The following is a 14,756-nucleotide window of genomic DNA, read 5'->3' on the forward strand; positions in this document are numbered from 1 at the left end:
GAGACTTCGTCAACTGTAAAGTGTTGTTCCTACAGCAGAAATGACCAGTAATGTGAACTGAGGCCTATGCCCCAGAGAAGGCCCACGAGGAGCTCCCACTCCATGCCCGCTGCTTGGTCAGTACCTCCACGAAGAAGGCGGTGGCGGTGATCTTGTGCTTCTCGTCACCTCGCTCCAGGAGCGGGATGAGCAGGTAGAGGATGCGGCACAGCTCTTGGCAGGAGTAGTGCACCATGGCCCTGGGGGTGAGGAATGGGGAGGCAGTCCCCTCAGGCTCTCCAGGCCCAGGGGGACCTGCTGGAGATCTGGCCGTCACACTCAGGAAACCCTGGTCAAGTCAGGGTCACTTGGGTTCTTAGGCCTTCAGGATTTTCTCCCTAGATGGGATCTCACAGGCCACCTAGTTTATCTGCTTCATTTCACAAGCAGGGAACTGAGGCCCAGAGTGACGCAGCAACTGGCCTGAGAGCACTGAGGCTCATAGCATGAACTGCCCACGATCACAGAGCTGGAGCCCCACCCCAGGGCTCCCCACTCCAGCTGCCCTGTTCTGTACTAAGCCAGGTGTGGCCCCTGGACTGGCAGGATCAGCATCACCTGGGAACTTGTTAGAAATGCATATTCTTGGGCCTCACCCCAGCCAGACTGAGTCAGAAAGCTGGGGTCAACAATCAGTGTTCTACCCAGCCCTGCAGGTGATTCTGATGCATTCTCAAGTCTGAGGATCACTGCTGTGTGCTTTGTTAATCGATGAATCCAGGAAAGTGTTGCAGCCCTGCATGGCATCTGCAGTAAGAGAGCCTGAGCTCAAATCCCGGCCCCACAACTAAGCTGTGTGACTGTGGGCATCACTTAACTTCTCTGTGCTTCAGTTTCCTCCTGGGTAACACAGAGAAGTAACAGTGCCTACTCCATTGGTCATGGTCAGAATTAAATAGGATAATCCATGGAGAGCTCTTTGCGTGGCACCTAGAGCATAGTAAGTGCTCAACCAAAACTGTTGTAGCCCAAGACCTGGGGAGAGCACCCTCCTGGACACTCAGGCTCACTCCTGCAGGCCCACATCATGGAAATCAAGGTGCCCCCTGCCAACCCCATGGGAGGCCGCCTGTGGTCAGGGCACTGGGCGGATCATTTCCAAGCTCTGCCACTTCCTGGCTACGTGACCTTGGGTACACAACTGTCCCTTTCTGTACCCGGACGTGCTTCTGTGCAAAATGTGGATTGATAATCCCTGCCTCACCAGACACAACAATGAAATAAAAGCCAACATGTGTTGGAGCTCTTCCTATACGCCAGAGGGCTAGTCCAAGTATATTTGATGCTTATGAATTATTTAATCCTTACCCCCAAATCCTGAGATTGGTCCCAGTATTATTTGCATTTTACTGATGAGAAAACTGAGCCCCAGAGAGGTGGAGCAGCTTGCCCCAGGTCACGCAGTTGGTGGAAGTGGTGAGCTGCGATTCAAACAGCAGGCAGGCCTGACTCCAGGCTCACACTCTCAAGAGCTCAGTGGACACTGCCACGTCTGTATTAGTGTGGGATTTAATCACACAGGGAACAAAGGTGCTTTATAAATGATGAAAGTGCTCTGCAATGGCCAGGAACCCTTGTAAGTACAGCTTACATCTGCAGAGCAGGTGCCATCTTTCACGTTTCTATTGTCTACCGTCTGAAGTGGACAATATTCTCCCCATTGTAGAGAAGGGGTAGCAGGTGGAGTGGAGGGGTCTAGCCCAGAGAGGGGGTGCAAACCCAAGTCTGTCTGAAGATCCTGGGGTTCCCCCATGCCCTCCCCACCCCAACTCCCCTCCCTAGGTGGTCCAGGGGTCCTCACCTGGCCAGCAGAGACACTCCACGGTGGTGGTTCTCGGCCTGTCCCATGAGCTCCCAGCCACCCTGGTCCTCCAGAAAGGTGGCCTCGTAGGAGCAGCCCATCTTCAGCAGCAGGGTTTTCACCACTTTCACCACCCAGCTGCCGAGACAAGGGGCAGAGACCTCCTGGTTCACCCGACACACACACAGGGTGGCCCTCCCCCACTGGAGCCTCTCCCACCATCAGCCCCACAAGCATCTCCCTGTTAGATAGAACGGAGGTGTCAGGGTATCCACACAGTCACTTAAAAAAGATAACAATCAGCATTGAGAACAGGAGAGTAAACAGAAGCAAACTTCACCTCCCTTTGGAGACTGTGCCCTCACCCTTCCTAGTCTCCTGAGCCTTGTTGGCTGGAGAAAGAGGTGAGAGCTGGGCCTCCACAGCCCTCCCCAGTCTCAGGTCCTGCCTCATTCTCCCATCACTGCGGCCGGGAGGGCTCCTGGTGGGACAGTGCCTCTGTCCTCACCTGTACATTTGGGATCCGTCCAGGCCCCAGACCTCCACTCCCAGGATGCTCAACGAGTGATTCTCAAACCAGGGTGCACAGCAGAGCCCCCAGGGCAGCTTTTAGACTGCAGACTGTAGACTGACCCAGCCAGGCCCAGGCCTTTGTACTTGTTAAGCTTCCAGATGATTCTGATGTGCACACAGCACTTGAGAAGCCCGGCTGTGGGGGAGCAGGAGGAGGGCACTGCCATTTGTCAACATGCAACTATGTACCTGACCCTGCAGTAGGTGTTCACAGGTATGATCTTTTTATGTGTGTGTATATGTGTGATATAAAAACTGACAGTGCAGAACGAGGTTGACATTTAAGCCACATTTTCCAGAAACCTGAACACCAGCTGAAAGAGTTTACAATGAAGCTGTACAAACATACCTCAGATGATACTGAGAGCTGATGGTTCTCACGGTTCTCATGATTCAAGAGAAAGCATTTTGGAAGTCAGGTAATTCTTCAGAAATTTGCTCTTATTTTCCATGTCATTTTGTTTTTTTAATGAATCACTGATCCAGTGTGAAAATTCAAGCTTATCCTGAGGCCAGGCCTTTGGAATCATTCAACCCTTGTGCTGATTCATTGAAACTTGTGAGTGATGGGCCCCAAGGGTTCAAAGTTTAAAAAAAAGAAAGAAAGAGAGAGCAGGAGGCTCCAGCTGCTGGCCACCCTAAGGTCTTGGGCTGCTCCTCTCCAGCTCTCCCATCTCCACACTTTTCCCTCTTCCCTGGAAGTCCAAGCCCTGGCCAGATGGCTAGGCTGAGATTTAGACATTTTCATTTGGAAAAGGAAGGATATTCTCTTCAAGAATTAGAGGCTCTAACTAGGACAGAACAAGCCAACTGTGCATCTCTCCCAAGTGTCCCCACCTCCAGGGGCAGTTTTGGTCATCCTCTAACTGGTTTGGGGGACAGTGTTGAGCTCAGGGGCTCAGAAGCGAATGGCTTGATGTATAAGTCTCAGACATTCACAGCTTTTATGCAGCCTCTCTCAGTCCTCTTTTGTGCAGCCAGTGAAGATTGTATATCCAGGCAAAAGCTTCTGAACACAGAACTGCATCATTCACAGTCTGTCCTCCCCACTGCTTCACCATGTCCTCAACCAGGTTCCAAATTTCTCCAAAAATGACCCTACCCATCTCATTTCCTCCCCACTCCCGTCCCCCTCCACACACACAACAATATACCTGTAACAGCCAAAACCAATGCTGGTGCTATTCGGTAAAGAATGCAGAGTTGACACTGTTGGGAAGAAGGCTGGGGGTGGCACAGCAGGTCTTTTGACTCCCCCCAAAATTAAAATTCTGCCAAGTTTCAGCTTCCTGGGGAGCTCTTGGCTCTTCTCAACAAAGTGAAGGGAGGGTTGAATGAAACACTCATTTCCTTTCACTCCACTGGGATGGGGGTCAACGACCCACCTTGGAGCTGCTTTGAAGCCCATGGCAGCTGTGGGGCACAGGACCTGGCCTGGCTCGTCACAGGACAGCCTCCCGGGTCATGTCTGTGGTGTCAAGTCCGGGAGGACTGCCCTCTCCCCTTCAAACCCAGGTCGACGTGCCAGGGCTTGGTGCCTGCAGTGAATCTCGCACTCCGCGCCCTCGCCCGCCTCTCCTCCCAGAAGGACAGGACGGCCTGTGTCACGGGTCAGCCTCCTCTGGGCCTATAGCACCAACAGCCCAGTAGGGTTCCAGACTCCAGGGTCTTGGTTTCCTTGGGTTGCCACGGCTAAGCCCCACAATCCGGGTGGCTTCAAGCAACAGAAACGTGTTCTCAAGCAGTTCTGAGGCTAGAAGTCCAAACTCAAGGTGTCCTCAGGGCTGTGCTCTCTCCTGCTACGTCTTCCAGCTTCCGGTGACTCTGGGTGTTCCTTGGCTTGGGGCAACATAATTCCCACCTCTGCCTCTGTACTCCTGTCGCCTTTGTCCTCTGTGCCTCTGTGTGTGTTTCCCATCTTCCAAGAAGGACACTCATCGTTGGATTTCGGGCCCACCAGTTATCCAGGGTGATATCATCTTGAGATCCTTCATTTAATGACACCTGCACAGACCCTTTCTCCAAATAAATACACAATCACAGATGCCAGGGAGGCACCAGCCCACCCACCTCGCCCAGGCCCAGCCTCGTGGCTCTTAGGACGCCCTTCAGTGGGGTCCTTGTCCACCTCTGTGTTTTCTGTCTCCCACATTGCTTTCCATGACACAGCAGGAAGGTCGGGGCCCTGGGCTCTCTTCTAGCTCCCTGGTGTGGTCCTGGGCTGAGTGAAGCCTGCACACGGGAGGTCCTGCCGTTCATAACTCAACAGTCGAGAGCTTTTCCCACTAGATTCCTCTTCCTCCTCCTCCTTGGCATCTCCTCCACCCCCTCTTGCTTTGTTTCCCCTAGAGCGCACCGGCTTCCTGTGTCCTGGGTGATGCTCTCAGAGCAACACCCACCAGCACGAGGGACTCAGAACTGGTGCCACAGCATCAGCACAGGGTGTCATGCGTGATGTGATCCTGTCCGGTCCTTGCAACACACCTATGGGGTAGGACTTGTTTCTCCATTTCACAGGCAAGGAGACCAAGCCACCAAGAGGTTGCATTATTACTCCAAGTACAAAGCACTAAGTGATCGAGCCAGGATTCGAATCCAAGCCCTGCTGACAACTGCTGCCCTCTGCTTCTCAAAATGCACCTTTCTGAGCAAACACACAATAAAGGTCAAAAAAGAAAAGACTGATCAACTCAACTACATACAATTTTAAATTTCTGGATGACAAAAGACCATAAAACAGGTACAATTTAAGTGACGAACTAGAATACAAACGACAGAGAGTTAATTTCCTGAATATTTAAAGAGCTCTACAAATTAATAAGAAAAATCACCACCAAAAAAGTGGACAAAAGACAAGAACAGGTTGTTCATAGAAAAGGAAACACAAATGGCATTTAAACCTATTAAAAGATGCTCAACCTCACTCATATAAGAGAAATGTAAACTAAAACTACAGTGAAATACCAGTTTTTCTTCTCTCAGATTGGCAAAGATAAAAATGTTTTATAATATGTTGTGTTGGCAAGGGTTTGGGGAAGTAGACACTCTCATACACTGCTGGGGGCAGTGCACTTTACAGGAACAATTTGACAAGTTGAGAACTTTGGGGGGTGTTCCACTTTACCCTCATCACTCAACAGTCAAGAACTTTTTCCACCGTGTAGTCCTGTTTCACCAAAATATTTAAATACAGACACCCTTTGCTGCCCCCGTGCTACTTTCAGGAATCCATCCTCTACATACAATCAAACGTGTGCATAAAGACATATAAACAAGCAAATTCACTGCAGCATCATTTGTAATTGCAAAGGGCTGGAAACTACCTAATCAGGAGGCGCTTGATTAAATAAATTATGGTGCATTAGAATTCTAAACGTAGGAATACTTTGCAGCTGTTAAAAATAATGAGGCAGCTCTTTATATAATAATCCCCAAGATATAGTATATGATAAAAACAAAAATGTGTAACTGTGTGTAAGGTATGCTGCCAATGGGGTAAAAATTGAAAGTATAACCACGTGTTTATACATGCCTAGCAATCTTCTGGAAGACTGTTAGAGAATCTGGTTGTCTTTGGGGAAGATAATCAGGGTAAGGGCAGGAAAGAAGACTCACTGTTTACGTCTTTTGAATTCTTTACCCATGTGCATATTACCTATTCAAACTAATAATGAGAGAAATGAAATGGTTGGGCTTTAGAAACAAATTCATACAAACACAGTCTCTAGGGAAGAAGGGAAGAAAAATCAAGTGGTGAGTGCCTGGGGGGAGGGAATCCGGTGCTTTCCTGAAGTCAAGCACAAAGCATAGCATCTGAAACACACAGCAGCTGCTCAAAAACAGCTGTTGAATTAATAATTGGTTCTAATAAAAGTGCTTCTGTTTTCTCTTCTAGTCCCAAAGCTAATTTCTGTTGGTTGATTGACCTAAAGACTTTTGGAAGAAGCCCTGCCACGGGCCACCCCCACTGCTGGAGACGGTGGGGTAAAGCGAGTCAGGTAAGGCATACCGGACAGGTACGAAGACGGGGGGCTGTGCGTCCTTCTTGGAGTCCTTGCAGGCAGCCACGCGGCCAGGCAGGTTGAGGCCAATGTGGTAATGGACCTGAATGAGCAGGGCCAGGAGCAGCTGGGGGTAGATGCGCCGCGGCCCACGCAGCTGTTGACGGACAGGAGCTCGCAGAGGCCACTGGCTGACTGGGGGCGGAGGGGAGGCTGGTGGGATGTGCTGGCCCATTTTCCCGCACTCCTGGCTGGGGTCTGGGCTGCCTCTCTGGTATTTGCTCCCCTCTGGCCCAGCCTGGGAAAGTGCAGAGCTGTCCCCCAGTCCCCTGGCCCGCTGAGTGGGTCCTACCCTGGAACAATAACAAGAGCCCCTCTCTTGGCTTTGGTGCAGGGTTTTGACGTTTATGTGACCCTGGAAAAACCATGGCAGAGGGATCCCTTCCCACCTACTGTAAGTCAAAGAGGCAGGTGTGGGAGGTCACCAGACCTGATGCTCCTGGCTCCGCCATTCCCTGGCCCCACTCTAGGCCCACGTTTCCTCCAGTGTAAAGTGGAGTCACATCTGCTTCCAGTCACTGCACAGGTGTGGAGATTAAATGAGAGGGTCAGGGGAGCATGCTTTATAGACGGATGGTCAAGAGCTGTGCCGCCAGCACCCCAGGCAGCCAGCCCTGGGAAAAGCACCTACCTGTGAAGTGAAAAAATCCCTGGCGTGTTACTTGGAAATAAGGGATATAATGCAGGCTGCATGGAAACAACAAATACCAGTTATGGGTACTTTACAGCTTAGGAAGCCCTTTCACGCCCACTAGCTCACGGTTCTCAACATTTAGGTAAGAAAAACAAGGCAGGAATGATTACTATTTCACAGATATAAATCCCAAGGCTAGAGGGGGGAAGCAATTGCCCAAGGTTATGCAATGAGGCAGTGGCAGAGCTAGGACAGGCCTCTTGCACTCAAAACCCTTGCACTTTTCACAGGTAAAGCCGAAGTTTCTGACTGTATCTAAAGAGCGCAGGCTGTAGTGTAAAGTCTCTAGTGGTGTGACACAGGGCCCTGCTCTTGGCTCCATCTTGCTCAGACTGTTTATCAATTACAACAGATTAAAAAAAAATCAGTCTAGATTGTATCCATGCTTGAACTATACTTGTTGTTCAAGAAACATGAATGAATATATACATCCAAGAGGTTCAACAAACTCCAAACAGGATAAACCCAAATAGACCAACACTGTGACATATACTGAAACTGTCAAATGCCAAAGATAAAGAGAGAATTCTAAATGCCACAAGAAAGAAGCAACATGTCATGTACAAGAAAGCTTCAATAAGATTAAATGCCAATTCTTCATCAGAACCATGGAGGCAAGAAGGCAGTGGGATGACATATTTAAAGTGCTGAAACCAAAAAATTGCTGCCCAAGAATTCTATATCCCAAAAACGTGTCTTTCAAACATGAGGGGGAAATTAAGACATTTCAAGATAAACAAAAGCTGAGGGAGTTTGTCACCACTAGACCAGCCCTACAAGAGATGCAAAAGAGAATTCTGAAGGTTGAAAGAAAAGGACAACAGACAATAGATTGAACTTGCACGAAGACATGAAGAGCTCTAGTAAGGGTAATGACATGTAAATATAAATGCCAGTACTATTGTATTTTGGGCTTGTAACTCCTCTTTTTATCTTCTATAGGATCTAAAGGGCAAATGCATAAAATGTAATGATAACTCAGTGGTTTGGGGCTCAATGTATAAATACATAATCTGTGACAAGAACTACATAAAGGTGGGGGGTAGAGGGGTTATAGGAACATAGTTTGTGTATACTTTTGAAGTTAAGTTGGTATCAAAGCAAATGAGATTGTTGTAGATTTAGGATGTTAAATTTAAGCCCCATGGTAACTACAAAGAAAATATTGGAGACTATGCAAACTCATAAAGACAAAATAGAATACAGTTTATCAGAGGCAGAAAGGAGGGGGAATGTGAAGTTAATGCATAAGGGGAGGAGGGTTTTGTTAAGGTTTTTGCAGAAGGTGGTGAGGGTACCACAGCTCTGTGAGTGAGATTCATCCCCTGAATGGTGTGCTTGGGAGTGACTAAGACAGGGAAGTTTATGTTGTATACATTCCCACAATTTAAAAAAAAAAAAGAGCAACTTAAGAGACAATGACAATTAAATGCAATATGTGATCCAGGGCAGTATCTAACAAGGGAGGAGAAAAGGCTCCAAAGGACTTTATTGGGATATAAGAAAAAATTGGAATATTGACTATAAGCTTTATATTAATGTTAAATTTCTTGAACTTGATAACCACACTTAGGTGTTACATAATAGGTGAATATCCTTGTTCTTACAAAAAGTACATGGCAGCATTAAGTGTTCAAGGAGCAACAGGAATACAATGTACACTCGAGAGTTTAGAAAATGGAGAGATTAGATAGATAGACAGACAGGTGGATAGACAGATGAGTGGGTGGATGGATGGATGGATGGCTGGATGGATGGATGGACGGACAGAGTTGGATAGATAGAGGGATGCATGGATAGATAGATTCGTAGATTGATAGGTAGAATGATACAGCAAATGTGACAAATGTTAAAATTGATGGATCAGAATATCTGGGGGAATAGGGGTATGTGATGTTCTCTATATGGGATTTGCAGTATTTTTGTAGCTGTCCTGTAACTTTGAAAGCATTTCAAAATAAAAAGCATTTTAAAAGACTGCTTTAACTTGTAAATGCACTAATGCATGCTGATTGAAGGAGGAATGGATGAGTCCCCAAATCAAGGAAGGAAGGAGTGCTGTGGCCTTAGTCACAGAACTGCGTGCTGGGGGAGAGAGGCAGAGAGATCTGGTGGGGAAGCAGGGTGTCTGGAGGCCAGAGATCTGGGTTAGTCTTGGCACCACCACTCTAGCTTTGTGAACTTGGATGAGACATGGGCTGTCTCTGAGCAGCAATACCCTCCTCTGTAGAAGGGATAATATCCCCCCTCCTCCCCTGTCCACTATATATTTATTTGCTTCCTCCCACCAGAATGTCTTACTCTCTACTGAATCCCCGGCACCTATGAGCATTGCTGACACATAGTAGGGGCTCAAAAAATATTTATTGAAGAAATCAATCAGCCCAACAAAAATGTTTTGGGTGCCTAGTAAGTGCCAGAGGCATTGGGGATTTCATGGTAAGCAAAACAGGCACAGGCATTGTCCTCATGCAGCTCACAGATGAATCAAATGGGTGTCACATTGCAACTGGGGTAAAGACATCCAAGCTGAACTGTGTGCCATGGGAAAGGACACCATGCAAGTTTGACCTGGTCAGAGACATTGAGGGGGGCTTCCCTGAGGAGGTGATGCTTGGGTTGAGATCTGAAGGATGAGTAGGAGTTGATTAGGTGGAGGGCCTTCTAGGCAGAGGGAACAGCATGTGCAAAGGTCCTGGGGCAGGAAGGAGTGTGGCAGAAAAGGGGTTCTGACAAAGACCAGTGAGACAGGAGCAGACCAAGGACAAGGGGAGTGTGGGGAGAACAGCCGGGGTTCAGGGGTTCAAGGCCAGGGGTTCCGGGGATCAGGGCCTTCCCATTCTCCCAGGAAAATGGGAAGAAGCATAAAGGGAGTGAGAAGAGCAAATGTACATTTCTCAAAGAATTTCTGTCTACAGGACAGGTTGGAGGGGCAGGCGTGGAAGCAGGGAGATGAGTGAGGAACAGGATATTGTCCAGCTGGCTTAGACCAGGGTGGTGGTGATGGAGGCAGACAGAGCTCCATCTCTCCAACCCATTTTCCTTGGGCCCCTGCTGTCTTCCAGGCTCTGGCCTCCCTCATCAGACAGTTCCTCAGTGTCCTCTTCCCTCTGTGTTCCCAGGGCCGGGCTTTGAGCCTAGCAGCAAGAAGCGCTTAAACCCTTGGTGTTGCCTAAATGAATGAATGAATTGTCTCATTTAATCTTCACAATCCTCCTATGAAGCAGATGTGATTATTTCCATTTACAGATGCAGAAACTGAGCCTCAGAGAGGTGGAGTGACTTGCCCAGGTCACAGTCTAGTAATGTTGCCAAGGCAGGACACAGACTCCAGGCTGCGACTCCAAAGACATTCTATTCCCACCTCCCCCAGCTGCTGCTGTCACCCTAAGCAGCACTCCCATTACCATCCAGTAGATCAGAAACAACAGCCCAGAGACAGAGCCTTGCCTGAGGCCACATAGCCAGTAACTGGCAGAGGTGGATGGTAGAAGCCGGGTGTGCCGAGCTCAGCCGGCTGAGGGAGAGGAGGAGGGAGGAAGGACTGGAAGGGGCGGTGATGGAGGTGGGCAGGGACGTTGCTCACTGCTAGGGGCACAATGGAGGCCTGGCCCTTCTTAGTGACGGGCTTCTCCTTGAGACTCATCAGGAGCAGGTCCAGGAGGTCTCGGACATCGCAGCTGGGCTTGCGCAGAATCAGCTGCCTCCACATCTCTGCTCCATTGCTGAGATACCAGGGGTGGGATGGTTAGTGGTAGCCGGGGCAGCGGGGCCCACCCTGCTTCCAAGTGATTTGGGTGGGGGTGGGGGGTGAGCAAGGGGGGAGGAAGGAAAATGCCACTGAAATGGCCTCCGTGGGCACACCAGCAAGGAATGGCCCAGAAAACGCCCCCCAAGAAGTGGGGAGAAACAATCATTGAAAACCTTATTTCCCAGGAATCATGCCAAGCGTTTTACATACAACGTATTACTTCAGCAAATACTTATAGAGCATCTGCTGTGGGCCAGGCATAAGGCCAAATCTCTGGGGAGACAAATGTGAACAGATATTCAAGATATTCAAGGTCATTGAATTCTGGCAATGACCCCCAAGGCAGAGGTTGTTATTCCCATTTTACAGATGCGGAATTGAGGCTGAGAGAGTCGAAAACACTCATCCAAGACTAGGCAGCTAATGAGCAGCAGAGTCACGATTTGACCAGGTCTACTGTCTCCAAAGCCTGTGCTTTTTCCTCCATACCAAGGAGCAAGAATCAAGGCAGTCAAAGGCTATGGGGCCTGGATGTCACACTTGTCGCATAACATCAGGGAGTGTCAGCTCCTGCCACTTAGAAGGCAGGAAAAAGCATCCTTGCCAGGCAGTCCTATCCTGGGAGTCGAGAGTCCCTGTGACCAGTGTGGGAAAGGGTTAACAAAAACCTTTTCCCCTTCTGCATGAGCATCTGAACCTTCCATTAACTTTCTAGCTCTGTTCCCCTGGAAACCTGATAAAGATAGTATGTCAACTATGTTGCTAGGCAACATTGCTTACGGTAAAAATGACCTGACTGGGAAATTGCATCTGGGCTAGGAAGAACTATAAATTAACTATAAGAACCAGTTGGGGACACTAGAGCATTAAGCTTCCCTGGGTGCAGTGACTCTTATAACTGGGCTTGTCCCTGTCGGCACTCTGGAAGCGAAACCTGTGGACTTATTTATTGTAAGAGACTTTGGCCCCCTTGAGGCCTGAGCCACTGAAGCCAGGGCAGCTCCCACATGCACCCAATGAGTCTCGTTCCCTCGCACCTGACCTTTCACCTGGGAGGCCCAAGAGACCAACTCCTAATCTCAGGGTGAGATAAGTGAGGCACCTAGGGTGCAAAATTTAAGGAGGCCCTCACTTTCAGGCTCCTGCAAGTGCAGCCTCAGCACTGAGAGTGAGGGACTCCTTAAATTTTGTACCCCGGGGGGCCTAGCTTGCCTCACCCCAGTCACAGCCCCATCTGGACTGCTGCATGGTTTGCTGCAAGGACTTCTGCAAAGAGGAGCCCCTGACACCGCTCTGTCCTCTGTCCTGAGTGCCTCTGATGTCAAGTGTGGCCAATGGTGATCTTGCAAGTCGGGAACATTTAGTTGGATCCAAGAAGAAATCCTCTGGCAGCACAGCCAGAAAGGGTTAAATTCTTCCAGAAGGGAGGACTGGGATGTGTCAGCCTGGCTCTCACCCTCCTTAGTTCTTAGTTTCTATGAATAACAACAGCTCTCCTTATTAGAAGCACAGCCCTCTTTACTCTCAAACAATCATTTTAAATGTGGATCATACATTGCCTCATTTTATTCATTCAGAGGTGTGGCTACATTTCCTGGGCTTCTGAGGCCCATGAGCTCACTGTCTGGCCATGGCCCCCTCTAGTTCTTAGTTTCTATGAATAACAACAGCTCTCCTTATTAGAAGCACAGCCCTCTTTACTCTCAAACAATCATTTTAAATGTGGATCATACATTGCCTCATTTTATTCATTCAGAGGTGTGGCTACATTTCCTGGGCTTCTGAGGCCCATGAGCTCACTGTCTGGCCATGGCCCCCTCTGCTATCAGATCCGAAGGCAGTGCGCATGGAGCATCTCCCCATACAGCCCAGGCCTGGGCTGGCCCTCAGCACAGCTGACTGTGTTATTTGTCACATCCATCCCTGGGTGTGTGTGTGTGTGTGTGAAAGACAGAGAGAGAATGCAGGGATTACTTCCTCCTTTTATCTATGAGAGAAAACTGCAGCCCAGAGAGGGCAAGCATGCTACCTAAGACCACACAGCAGCTGGAGGTAAAGTCTGGACCAACACTCAGGCCTCCTTTCTAATGCATCATTAAACAGCTCTGGGCTCAGAGTCAGTCAGCCCTGAGTTTAGGTCCAGCTCTTGTTGCTCCTGGGTACCTGGGGTTTCCTAGGCACAGTATCCTCCTGTGAAGAATGGGGTGGTTGTGAGAATTGCACACTGTACTGAGCATCCAGCAGTGCTTGTGAAGTGTTTAGTGGTTGTCGCCAGCACCACAGATCATGGATGGGGGCCGTTGGGGAGAGCAAGGGGCTTCCCAGGGAGCAGAAGGGGGGTTCCCAGCCCGGGGTGGGGACTGCTTCAACCCTCTGGGACCCAGTGGCTGGGATGCCCCACTTGGTACCTGTCCAGCGGGAGGGGACACATGAGCAGGGCCACCACCACCTCGGTCATGAAGGAGCTGGCCAGGAGGGAGACAGGCAGCAGGGCCACCTCGCGGGCCCGCGGCTCCCGGATGTGGCTCAGCTGCACATAGATGCCCTGCATGATTTCTGGGATCTGGGGCACAGCCGGGGCAGGCAGCCGTGAGCAAGCGGGAGGCAGATGGTTGGGAAGGGAGCAGCCAAGGGAGGGATGGGGAAGGGGCTCAGCAGGGGAAGATAGGAAGGGGAGGAGGGTGACAGGGGAGAGTGACAGGGGAGAGGATGAGAAGGGGAGGGGAGAGGAGAGAGCACAGGAGAGAAATGGGGAAAGAGGCGAGCAGAGCACCTGCTCCTTCCCTGGGCAAGCCTGTTTGTCTTTGCTGCCCTCCTCTCCTCCTGACCCCCCAACCCATCTGTTTGAGTTGTCTTGAAGCAAGAAAGAACCTGCAGACTGGGAGTTCCAGAACTCGGTCACACCACCACCACCCACCCTGCCCCAGTGCTTGGAAGGTTTCCAGCCCCCACACCCACCCATGGTCAGGCACAACTGAGCAGGCCCCATGGGGATTTCCCAAGCGCCAGCTGACAGGCCAGCCCCCTGCCCCAGGGGCCCTTACCACCTCCAGTGCCCTGTGCCGGTACCACTCCAGCACCGAGCTGAGCGTGACTTCTGAGGCCAGCTGCATCATCTCCCCCGAGTCCTTGCCCCGAGCCTCTGAGCCATCCTTCAGCCCTTCCAGGGCTGCCAGCAGCAGGTCCTTTACCTGCTGGGGCCCCAGGAAGTCTCCAAATTCCTGAAACAAAGGCACGGAAATACTAACACACATGTACACACCTGGTACCACAGCCAGACTCAGTGAATCAGTGGCAGGGGTGGGAAGGCAGCAAAACTACACAGTCCCTGTCCCCAGCACAGGTGACAGGCATTGGGACAGCAACGTCATGGTTCATACACTGTGGCACAGACCAGAGGAGGAGGAGCACTCAGGATGGAAAGAGGAGGTGATGAGTTCAGATGGATGGTGAGTAGGAGGCACTTGGGGTGGGGGTGGTGCTGCCCCTATGTCCCCCTGTCCCCTGGAAGGACCGCGGGCTGAGAGACAGCAGGCAGTCACCGCAATCACTCGCAGGATGTTCTGGCACGGGCTGACAGGGTTGTAGGGCCCCAGGAAACGCTTGTTGCTCTCATAGAGCTCCTTCTTGTTGGTCTCCTCCTTATCTCTGGCTCCTGCAAGAAGAGAACCTTCTCAGGGAGGTCTGACCACCCTATTTTTTTTTTATTTTTATGAAACATAAATGTTAGGAAGTGCACTAGTCATAAGTAACCACCTTGAAAAGTGAACATACCCATATTGCCAGCACCCAGATCAAGAAAGCGAACCTGATCAGTACCCCAGAAGCCCTCTCCTG

At 50.1% G+C, this 14,756-nt stretch overlaps 1 protein-coding gene across 1 annotated transcript in view; it reads right to left on the reverse strand.

Annotated features, from left to right (window-relative positions):
- MROH7 (maestro heat like repeat family member 7) overlaps positions 1-14,756 on the reverse strand; it is an 85,872-nt gene that overhangs the window by 16,668 nt on the left and 54,448 nt on the right. Inside the window, 8 exon segments of the mRNA XM_037816648.1 lie at positions 125-239; positions 1,841-1,978; positions 6,423-6,561; positions 6,564-6,609; positions 10,755-10,893; positions 13,328-13,482; positions 13,964-14,140; positions 14,462-14,574. Of these exon segments, the coding sequence (XP_037672576.1) occupies positions 125-239; positions 1,841-1,978; positions 6,423-6,561; positions 6,564-6,609; positions 10,755-10,893; positions 13,328-13,482; positions 13,964-14,140; positions 14,462-14,574 (1,022 nt within the window).

Source organism: Choloepus didactylus, chromosome 2 (assembly GCF_015220235.1).
Source record: "Choloepus didactylus isolate mChoDid1 chromosome 2, mChoDid1.pri, whole genome shotgun sequence".
Lineage (NCBI taxonomy): Eukaryota > Metazoa > Chordata > Mammalia > Pilosa > Megalonychidae > Choloepus > Choloepus didactylus.